The sequence below is a fragment of the Rhamphochromis longiceps genome, linkage group LG3 (genome assembly GCF_057381845.1).
Source record: "Rhamphochromis longiceps isolate RC_006_pf linkage group LG3, R_longiceps_female_GT1.1, whole genome shotgun sequence".
Taxonomy (NCBI): domain Eukaryota; kingdom Metazoa; phylum Chordata; class Actinopteri; order Cichliformes; family Cichlidae; genus Rhamphochromis; species Rhamphochromis longiceps.
The window spans coordinates 28,622,045-28,633,916 of NC_140559.1; the positions used below are offsets into that span (position 1 = coordinate 28,622,045).

Here is an 11,872-nt window from a genome sequence, read left to right on the forward strand (position 1 = left end):
TCACCACTCACCTGGAGAAACATTTAACCTGATGGTGGTGATTGGCTTAGTCTTCAGATGAGCTCTCTTCCTGTGGTTTGCTCCTCTCACGAAGACACGACACTCATATGTTCCACTATCAGCAGTCGTCACATTCTTCAGAATCAAAGACACGTCTCCATCCTTCATCTGTCTGTCCTGCAGATCCACCCGGTTCTTAAAAGAAGGATGCTGGTTGTCTGGAACAAACTGCTCATCCCGGTACAGGAGGACATAATCTGGCTCCAGATCAGCTCTGCTCCACTCTAGAACAACAATGATGTTGTTGTTTGGAGCTCGACATGTCAGAGTGACGTTCTGTCCAGACTCAGCTGTGATCGTCTTCTGGTCTGAAAGAGGAAACAACACAGAGCAGAGAGGTTAAAGGTCAAAGTTTAAACTCTTGACTGGTACAGCAGCCAATCAGGAAGATGATCAGAGACTACTGTGCTCTGGTTGATGATGGTTGAACCTTAAACCTGAGCCACAGTTCCCTCACTGCTCTTTTCGAGCAGCAGACTCACTCTGTGTTTACTAATTAGAGCCAAAAATAATTCACTTTAATCACATTTATAAGAGTGTAGGCAGAGAGTTGCTTACCATAACTATACAAACTGATTAATTACATTTAAGACACGTCCTTAATGCTAATATGTGTCCACTATTTTCACCTGAGGGGAATTTTATCCACATTAGAGCTGCAAACTTCTGGGAATAACAAATCTATATCTATATATCTATATCTATATCAACAACTAGCATTCACAGTCTGCTGGAGCTGTGAGTGTGTGGAAAAAGATAAATGTACTTACAGTCATTATAAAATGACTGTAAGTGCCTTCAGAATCATGTGACAACCCCTTGGCTTTGCTGTTCCACTTGAACGACGTATTGTTGTTGCCGTTAGCAATTAGCCTATAGTTCATTCAAAAGGCGCGATGGGTGCTTCGACATACGAAAGACCCCCAGGAACGTATTAATTTTGTAAGTCGGGGTACTATAAAGGTGGACAGCTTCTTTGACTTATTGCTACTCCTGCATCAAGCACAGCTATAGGAACTTACATGTATTAAAGACGATTTGAAAATAAGTTATTACACTTTAAATAAGTAAATGTCACAAAAAAAAAATCACAATTTAACTTTATCTCATCAGTGAGTCTCATTGGCCCAACAGCACATACGCACAAACCTGTCTTTATTATCATCATTATCAAGATTATTGGTACTATTTTTGTTACCTCTTGGTCATTCTTTACAATTCTCACATAATATGTGTGTGAGATAAATACGGGAAAAGTTGCTATGTCAACATCCCATGAAATATTCCTGCTCACCAACAACTATTCAGTACTTCCCTCTGTCCCTCCTTCTATCAGCAGACCAAAAAGTGCTATAAGGGGGGAACATGGTGTAAATGAGCTTTTTAATTATTTTGAATTTAATAATCTAAATTGTATATATATAAGTGACAATGAAAGCAATTCAGTTCCCAGTAGTAGACACAGTGATACCTGCTGGTCTCACCTGCATATTCAGCCGGTGAAAAGCAGACGAGCAGAATCCAGCAGAATATCACAGATTTGCAAGTATCCATCTCAGGTTGTCCTGCAGATCCCAAATTCAGAGTGTTACATAGTTTAAAAGAGAAGCTGAGTCGACTGAAAATACACAAGATGTTTATGTTACCAAAGCTTCTGATATGATCCACAAACATAAACTAAGATTTACAAATGTGTATGTCTAACAGTGAATAGTGATTATTTACCCTCCAAAATGTTTATGTTCAGCAAATGTGTGAAGGAATTACCTGATATGACAGGATATCACATGTTAGATGAGAGCACAAAGTGCTAACAGTAGCATAAATGTGGGCATGTGACGTGATCTCTATGGGGCACCGTTTGTAAAGTGAAACATCCCGAAATTAACGGCAACATTTTTCCACATTTAACTGAAAGCCCTACAAAAACATTTTTTCGGGGCAGTTTTTACAACATTTCATATTTAAAACACAATTTTAAATGTTAAATCTAAATATTAAATGTTAAATCTAAATATTATATTTAAATCTAAATGCTAAATCTTAAATCTAAATGTCATATTTAAATTTAAATATTAAATGTAAATGTTACAGGAAACTAAATATTTAGCTAACATGAAGATTTATTGTACGGATCAACGGAAATACCAAAATAAAAGCTTTACTAAATCCCCCGGTGCAAAAGTGTGCTGGTAGTGGTCAGATTGTGTCTGCTCTCCCCTGATGGTCACTTCTCACCGTCATGAGCTGCTTCACTTCTGCACATCCAGCGATTTGGCTGAAAACATCGGAGGGTCCGTTCTCTTTCAAACACTCGTTTCGGTGTCTCACTATGGGAACGCTCTAGGTCAGCTAGGTCATACTAGCTCACCATAGCTACCCAACCGAGAGAAGAAAAAAGATCAGCGTCAGCTGTCCAGCCATTCCAAGCTAGCTACACCAAACTTCCTTAATATGGCAGACTGCAAACCGCTGCCCAGAATTTGCCCCTGCGGTTGCAAAATCTCAGGTTCAGATACACATGACGCTTGTGTGATGTGCCTCGGGCTGCAACACGCCCAAGTGGCTATTTCCACACTGGGTTCATGTGAACACACCCTAAAAAGCCTTTGCTGAAGGTTAGCCCGTCAGGCTAGCCTGTCAAAGAAGGACCCAAAGCTATCTCAAATCAGCCCACCAATGAGGCACCCTGAGTCAGCCACACCAGGCACCAGCTGTGGGGATGAGATGGATATTGTCCTCCCACTGGTGGACGATGCCGAGATCAGCTGCGAAGCTATGTTATCGGATTCCATTCAGGTTCATGACGAGCTACTCAGGGAAACCTCTGAGGGAGCGTCGGAACATCTCATCTCAGACGAGGATGACAACGTTTTCTTTGCCCCCTCTGTTTGGAATTCTGCGACACAAGGGCCCGACTGTGATAACCCCGGCACATAGTCCCGCGGCATAGAGTTATTTGATGTTGCAAAATGGGCAGCTGAAAAGCTGGCAATCCCATGGCCCACTGTGACAATGGAGAACTCCACATCACGATACGAGGGTAAAAGGCTCCCCAAAGCACAGCGCACTACTAAGCAGGTACTACCGCTTTTCCCTGAATGCGTGGACGAGGTCACATGCTGCTGGGCAAAGCAGCAGCATGTGACGGGGTTTCGTCACCCAACCCCGTGCAGGGAGCAGCGGCGTTTGACTGCGCTGGAATGAAAGAGAAGGGCATCTACCAAATTCCCACAGTGGAGAATCTGGTTGCATCTCATCTCCACCCAAACTAGAAACTTTCCATGTCATCTGGTCCATCCCTTCGCCCCTTCGCTCCTGCTAGCCTACTTGGCGGAGCTCCAGGACCAGACTGCTGCAAACTCGGATGCTAGCAAGCCGTGGGAAGAGCTGGCCGTCGTTACGGACCAGTGTCTCCACCTCACTAGAGCAGCAGTACAAGCGGCGGGCAGAGCTCTCAGCATCATTGTCCTACAGGAGAGGGCAAGATGGTTGAACTGGCATTCTGGATGAAAGCATTGACCCCGCTGGCCTTTTTGGGACCGTCTCTTTCATAGGAATAACTCTAAACTCCACCTTGTACAGAGTGACTCTCTCTGTGGACAGAATTTAAAAAATGCACACATGCCGGCATTTTTCAGGTGGGAAGATATCTCCCATTCAGAAGACTCCTGCAGATGCTGGGATTAATGGCGTCTTCACTAGCGGTCATTCCACTTGGCAGACTGCATATGAGGGAGTTTCAGCCATGGGTAGCATCACTGAGACTGAATCGAAAGCACCATATTCACCGCCATATCAGAGTCACAGCAGACTGTGCTGTGGCACTCCACTGTTGGAGAAACAGTTCACTCCACTGTTGGAGAAATCCCAGATTTCTCACTCAGGGGGTGTCACTGGGGGCTGTCACAGCCAGAAAGGTGGTGACCACGCACGCGAGTCTCACGGGCTGGGGTGCCACAGCGGCAACTGGGGGTGCTCACATAAACTGGCTAGAATTGCTAGTAGCATTTCTAGCACTGAGACACTTTCTTCCCATTAAAGAAACTGCCATGTTCTGATCAGAACAGACAACACCACTGTTGTGGCGTACATCAACAGACAGAGCGGGATACGGTCCCTTCCTTTGCACATGCTGGCTCGCAGACTGATCATGTGGAGCAGGCAGCATCACTCTGTTGTCATTGAGCGATATTCACATTCCAGGAGCTCTGAACTTGAGAGCAGACTTAATGTCCAAGGGGAACCGCAGTACGGGGACTGGACCCTGCACCCACATGTGGTGACCCAAATCTGGACCCGCTTTGGCCAGTCACAGGTCAACCTGTTTGCCTCAATGGAGAACGCTCAGTGTCCACTGTATTTCTCCCCGAGGGACCAGGAGGCTCTGCTAGAGGTAGATGCATTAGCTCACAATTGGCCACATGCTCTGCTTTATGCGTTTCCTCCACTGGCCTTAATTTCTCCCACTCTAACCAGAGTGACGAGGTCCCATTGGTTAGCGGAGATTATGCCCCTCTTGTGGAGCGAACTTTGGCTTCTCCCTATCTGACGAGACCTAGTCTCCCAGGCCAGGGTATGAATCTGAGTATGGCAGGACTCCCCTTCTGGTGGATGATGCCAAGGTCAGCTGTGAAGCTATGTTATCTATGCAGCTAAATCACTGGACATGCTTGTAGGCAAGAAGTGAAGCAGCTCATGGTGGTGACAAGTGACGGGGAGAGCAGACACAACCTGACCACGTTTAACATTTAGATTTAAAATTTAATATTTAGATTTCACATTTAAAATTGTGTTTTAAATATGAAAAGTTACAAATACTTTACTAAATGTTGTAAAAATGACTAAAAAAAACATTTTTTGTAGGTTTTTGAGCTAAATGTGGAAAACATTTTCAGTTAATTTCAGCATATCTCACTTTACAAACAGCGCCCCATAGATCTCTGCGTCTTGGGCAGTTAAAAATAGTACACATATTTTTAGACATGTGTGCTCACAGGAAGCAAAATGAGGATCAGACTTGTGAAACAGACAGTAAATTGTGTGTAAATTACTTAGAAATCAGTACAATGGTTTTGCTTGTGGTCAAATTGATTTGAATTTTGAAACACTGCATAGATTGAAACACATATTTATGAGTCAGAAGTTACACATCTGAGGTAAAGTCTGTAGTGAGTTCAGCACACCCAGAGTATCTTACCCCAACACTGTTGTTCAGAATAAGCAGTCACACAAAGCTCAGTTTGTTAAGTTTAACCAGGGTTTACTGAGTAAGTAAAGTTAAAATATATGTTGTGTATTTTATACAAAATCAGCAGCGTGAGAGAAAAAGCTAAACTACAGTATTGTTGATCTCCAATCTGATTAAGTTACCGTGGTGATTTACCCCAGCAGTACAGAGACCCTGAAGTTACCTGGATCAGATGAAATCCTGGTTGGTAGCACAGCCTCAGGACTCACTGATCCTCCTGCTGGATGGTGATCAGGTGGAGATTGTAAAAACATAACTGTTAACAGACGCATTTTAACGTTGTTCACATGTAAACAAACACTTTAATCAGACTGCCTTTGCAAAGTGAGAACTATGGGTCAATGAAATAATTTAATGCATGTTGTTCTTTTGTTTGTTTCTTTAAATGGGTATAATCTAGTTAAGACATGTGAACAGACAACCCACAAAAACACACACAGACACACACTAGTATTAGCAGAGCCTGTTCTTTAAGAAAGAAAAACTTGTGAGCTTCTAAATTCTTCTCATTTGTTGTCATGTTTGTTGTGTGCTGGTCTGATACAATTTCCTAAAACTACACAGGTCATTTACTTTACATTCAGAATGAAAGTGTGCACTCGTGTAATGAAAACAAAATTCATTAAATCATTATTGTCATCTCCAATCTTTTCCTTGTGCAGTAATACAAGGAACGATTCGCTGTCAGCTCAGTTTAATCTCAAGTGTTTGAAAGATTAGTGTCTGATGACACTTTGCTTACAGACAGGATTTTAATCACTATTTTAAAGGCTGTGGGCTGCAGCTATTGCTCGAACACTGTGTGCATGCAACAGGCCTCAGTGTCTGACAGCATTAGCATTGTTAGTTACCTTAAACAGGCTGAATCCACCGCTGCACTGTGAGGATAAGGGCTCTGTGTCGCTCCAGTGTCACTTCTTATTCTTTACAAGGATAAATAACAAGTGATGGGCAGGAACAAGACGCACACAGCAAAAAGGAACCAGAGACTTTATGACAGGTTTCTGCTGGAATGGCCAGTGACTCAGCAGAACCAGTAAAATGAAAGTAAACTGCAAAGACAGAAGGAGTAAAGAAATTTTCATTGCAAAGATAAAAAAAAATATGATCCCAAATTTGATTTTGAATCATTTCACTTATTTCCTTTTTAAAACGACATTAAAGAAGATTTAGTACATCACAAAAAAAAATCTGAATTAATTTTTTAATGGTGTTTTTTGTGAGTTATTGTTTCCATCCTCCATGCAAAAGTGCTTAGCAGGTTTTTTGAATATGTGGCCAGAGAGAGATCTCTGTTTTAGTGAGTCATAATTAATAAATGTGCAGATAAAACAACAAATCTGTTTGTACTCAAAGATGTAATTAGAAAGGACTGTAAAGACTTACAAAGGGTGTTACATTTCTTGTGAACTGGGCATCTTAACAGCTGCAGGGCTTGAGGAGAACACACCACACACACACACACACACACACACACACACACACACACACACACACATAGCCTCTGCTACAGGAATCCCCCTCTTGTGTCTTTCGGTCAAAAGACAAAACTGACGTAAGCATTCAAGTAAACATTAATGTCACCATGGAAACTGCATGCCACTCTTGCAAAACTCTGCAAGCTTCTCATGAAGCAAGAGAAAAAACACATGCACACAGACATGCACACACACACACGGCGGGTCTTGCTATCTTCGTGGGGACATCTCATTGACATAATGCATTCCCTAGCCACTTGCCCTAACTTTGACATTTAAAAATGAATGCCTAAACCTAACCACAGGACACGTACAGACATGCCTGAGCCTCCTTGGTAACAATACAAGTTAGTATTGATGTTTATAACATGTTTATGACAGAAGTCTGAGGTTGGGGGAGGATACATTCAATTCGATTCAATTCAATCATATATATCGCCAATTTCTAGTACCAGCTGACCCCAGATCAAACACATAATAATAATAACGTAACATGTAAAAATATGAGGCTTTTCATTTGAAAGCAGTGCTCCACATTTCACATTTTTTCAGTGTGAGGTTGTTTCAAACTGTAGACACAGATCTGTCTGTTTAAATGCTGAATAAGAAGAAACTGTGTGACAAACCTGGCTAAAGAAGGATCCACTATCAAATATGCAATCATTTTTCACATAGTTTTCAGCTGCCAATCAGAGGCAACAAATCACTCAAACATGTTTAAATAGCAAACTAAACAGAGAAAATTCACTCACTCAAACAATCATCAGGGTGGAGTCCACAGCTGTGCTGCAGCTGTAGTGCTCACACCTAAACATAGTCCATGTTCTCAGCCAAGCTCCTTCTTCCTGCCTTCCTCAGCTCCTCTTCCTGGCTCTGCTCTGCTCTTCCTGAATGAAAGTGAGAGGACAGACTGCAGGTTTCTCATCTTTGCTCAGAAACCCAGGAAACACAGCAAGCAGGCTTTAACTGTGAGATTTACAGAATCCATACAGTTCTTTAAACTCTGGCGACCTTTACAGTGAACGATGGTTTGTTTTTGTTTGTTTGTTTTTTCACCACAGTCCTCTCAAATTTAAACTTTAAGCTTAATTCCTTGAGTCAGTAAAGTCAGTCAGTAAAAGTCAGTAAAAATCAGTAAAAATCCATAAATAAAAAAGGGTTAAACAAAATTCAGCAACTAAATAAAGTTGAAGCAAATCTTATTACAAATCTGTAATAAATTAAATTAAATTAAAATTAAATTAAATCTGTGAGTACTGTAAAAATAAACTTCTATAATTAATGTGATTTATTTTTGTGTTGTTGATACTTGTGAGGTTATGTCAGTGACAGGACTGCACTGTCTGCACCGATGTCCTCTGTGTGTGTTTCAGACAGGGGAGACGTCACTTATGGATGACATCATCATCGAACACAAGATAACAGTCAAAGACTACAGAGGTACAGCTGTTGATCTTTTAGTACAAAGATGAAAAATCTGTTAATCAGAATTGAACTTTTCCTTTACTATGAACAGGAAAAGAAAGGAAAAGAAGTTAAAACAAACAAACTCAAGTTCAAAGTGAGAGAGTAGGAAAAAAAGTGCGCACACATCCTCATTCTAGTAAAATGTGAGCTTATCCACAGCCGGGTCAGTGGGGCAGCAGCCTAAAAACAGACCAGACCTCCCTCTCCCAGGCCGCCTCCTCCAGCCTTTCCAAGGGAACAGGAGTTTCCAGCCAGCTGAGACATATAATCTCTTCAGTGTTTCCTGGTTCTGCTCTGGGGACTCCTCTTCTTTCTTCATCAGGGTTCAGAGTGAGTGCAGCAGTATTTAGATTTCACTCCGAGCCAAGTTGTGGTTAAAACGTATCAGAAACAACGCTGGTCGTCTCTGCAGATGCTGTGTGATCTGATACTTGTCATGTACTGCTCATGCAGCAGCAGAAAATGTGTCCAAAGTTCAACATTTATGTGACCCAAAACAGAAAGTTGTGTTATAACTGTGATGCGTTCACTGACATGTCCTTATTCTTTCACTTTGCTGTATATAAAGAGAACAGAGAGGCTCTGCTCAGCCCAGCAGTCGTCCACCAGTCCAACAACAGGAATCCAGCTGCTGCTCTCTAACTGGTTCTCACATTTATATTTAAATTCTATATATTTATATTCTGTTTGTTCTCCTCACAAAGGAGATGAACATGAAATGAAATCTCATACAACCACTGAGGGCCAGAAAGTTCAAATGGAGAGATATTCTTCTTTCTTTAATAAAGAAGCAGAAGAAGAAGATGGTGCCATAAAAAATTAATTTATCTTTCATACTTAATAGAAAATTCTTCACCAGGCCTTTCAGAATAAAAACGTGAACAATGGTAAATGATGGTGTGTTTTTGTTTTTCACAACAATCCTCTCAAATTCAAAGTCTAAGCTTAATTCCTTGAGTCAGGCAGAAGCCATGTTTGTACAGTCTTTGGCTTTTCTGCTAGTGTAGAGAAATTAAACTAGTGTTTGACAGAAAGATTCAGGAAATCATTGTTGAAAATCCATGAATAAAAAAGGGTTAAACAAAATTCAGCTACTAGATAAAGTTGAAGAAAATCTTATTACAAATCTGTAATAAATTATTTGTAGACATTTTGGTGTTTGCAGCAACATGTTTGCTCTGTGACTGTTCTCTTTGAGTACTGTAAAAATAAACTTCTATAATTAAGTTGATTCTGTTCATCTGGACGTGGTGTTTTCAGTGGGAGAAACGTTTTGTCACTCATCCAAGTGACTTCTTCAGTCTCAGCTGACTGCAGGTTTCCCCAAATCTTATAAACAGTACATAAACAGTACATTTGCATAATGACTGAAACTAGAATCACTGAAGGAACAATGGGCAGGGAGGTCTTTTTCTTCATCATAATTGTGCAAATTCTCATGACCATTGATCAGTCATTGTGCGTGTGTGTCAAATCACTACCGATTGGCATGCAGACATGATGAAGTGGATCCAGTGAAGTTGAAAACCTTTTTATATCCCTGACATTCCGCTCCGAAAAGGAAGAAGATGACTCACATAAACCAGAATCTGTTGAAAATTTAACTTTTTAGAGAATTCAATCAGAAACAGGATCATATGGATAAGTTCAGAGTTACAACACAGATCACAGAGGAGTTTTGCAGAAGCATGATCCTGTTGCTTCTGCAGAAGGGAGAACCGGGTGCTGGTGGTGTAGTGGGGGATATTTTAATGGCACACTTTGGACCCCATACTGAGGATTGTTTAAACACCACAGCCTGCTTGAAGTATTCTAACTGACTGTGTGCATCACTTTATAACCACAGTGTCGGCTGAGGCTGATTCCTGCAGGATAAAGTGCCATGTAACTAATGTAATTTCTTGAACGTGACAACAATCCATCCATCCATCTAGCAAGGTATACCTAATAAAGTGGCCGCCGAATATATGCACTGTGTGTAAATGGGAAGATCAGTCACTTCATGATAGCAACCAGCAGATGGCAGCAGTGGAGCATTAGTTTTCCCAATGCATGACAGTTTTCATGTGACCTTTGACCTTTAATGTTACAGTAGAACAAACAGACTGTAAGTTTCCTTCTGAGACCCGAGCTTCTGGTAAGGATGTACTTTACATATCTGGAAGCTGGAAGTATGTCTCAGGTCCTAAAATGCATCTGGAGGACAGCTGATAGAGGATGCAGAGGTTAAACAGCTGTGGCCACAGCTGGAATATAGAAACCGCAGAGGACTCCTTTAACAGCTCGCCCTCTTTATTCAGTTTATTTCAGTTCTTTAAGATGATCAAACCTTCTGCCCTTCATTGTTTCTGTGTGTGATATCTTAAGAAGATGTGATGTCTGTCACATTATCACCATTTTGAAAAGCAGTGCCAACACCTAGAAAGCAGACAGATGTGTAACTACAGATCTTCCTTATTGAACTTTTGCATAAGGTTGATTTGATTTTCAATCTGCAGGAGAATTTGAAACCTTATTTTTTGCATAAAGTCAGCAAACTTTTTAAATGTTTTTATTATAAGATGATGCACAATGATTTTATGTTCCATGACCTTTGACATAAAAGTTATCTAGATGGTTTCTGAGTGCTTCTATTTGTTTGTCGTGCACATTTACTGTAAACATTCATGCTTTGTAGGAGGGTTTATATAAAATTGAAAGCATGTGACAGCGTGCTTTATGAGCATAGTTTGGACACAGGAGGACATTTTTGACCTCAAGAGTTGCAGACTTGGTTTAGTCTGATGCTTTATTATAAGAGGACATCATGGAGCATGTGAGGAATGATTAGAGAAGTGAAATCATGGACTGGTGTGACACTAAAACAAGCATCTCACAAATTTGAACCAGGACACCCTGATGAGAAGTGGCTACTGGACAAGAAGACATTGGTGTGCAAGAGATGAAAACAGGGTGTTGTTAGAACGCTACTACACAAGTAACCCCAGCAGAAGGAGGTACATGGACAGGATGAGGGACCTATGGAGTCTTCGATACCCAACATCCACATGGATGGTGAAACAACCAGTAGCTCAGTGTTCCAACATTCGAAAGAAGGAACTGCTCGCACAGCTAGAGATTGATGAGGTACAACACAAATGCTACGGCAAGGGGGAGCCAGGACGCCAGGTCAGGGGGGACATATCATCACCCCCACCCGAGATTGGGTACAAAGCCCCAAGTGCAGTAGAAGAAGGATCGTTGAGTGCGAGAGGAACTGAGCTTGAAACCTGGATCCAGTGTAGCTGGTTACCAAATCTACATGAAGTACCCTCAGAAGATCTACTAGATGATGTGAATGCAGCACGGACGTTACCTACCACCACCAATAAACACAGCTGAGGTTTTTACAGTAAAAAATAACTTTTCCCCAGTAGGTTTTTATGTTTTGTTTTGTTTTTTTAGATCAGTTGTGTTAATAAAGAATGTTAATAAAAAATAGTTTGCTAAAAAAATAATGATAACAAAGAAGGTAAAGCACAGTTTGAAAGCTGTAAAAGTAAAGTTAAAGAGAAATGTCAGACCAGTGGGAACCATGTACAGTCTATAACAACAGAAGCAGATCAGGTTAGTATTG

The 11,872-nt window shown here is 41.1% G+C and overlaps 1 protein-coding gene across 1 annotated transcript; it reads right to left on the reverse strand.

The window, feature by feature from the left end:
• On the reverse strand, positions 1–1,895 carry LOC146673839 (hepatitis A virus cellular receptor 2 homolog). Its single transcript, XM_085401028.1, has 3 exons — positions 1,828–1,895; positions 1,545–1,678; positions 1–368 (listed from the first exon to the last, which is right to left on the reverse strand). Exons 2-3 carry the CDS (start codon positions 1,612–1,614, stop codon positions 1–3), a joined length of 438 nt encoding a protein of 145 aa, XP_085257154.1. The 5' UTR covers positions 1,615–1,678; positions 1,828–1,895.
• Between the last annotated feature and the right edge of the window lie 9,977 nt (positions 1,896–11,872).

Coding starts and splice junctions, on each gene's coding strand:
- LOC146673839 (XM_085401028.1), bottom strand. CDS start 1,614: ATGGATACTTGCAAATCTGTGATATTCTGCTGGATTCTGCTCGTCTGC. Junction 369..1,544: donor TTCACCGGCTGAATATGCAG/GTGAGACCAGCA, acceptor TTCCTCTTTCAG/ACCAGAAGACGATCACAGCT.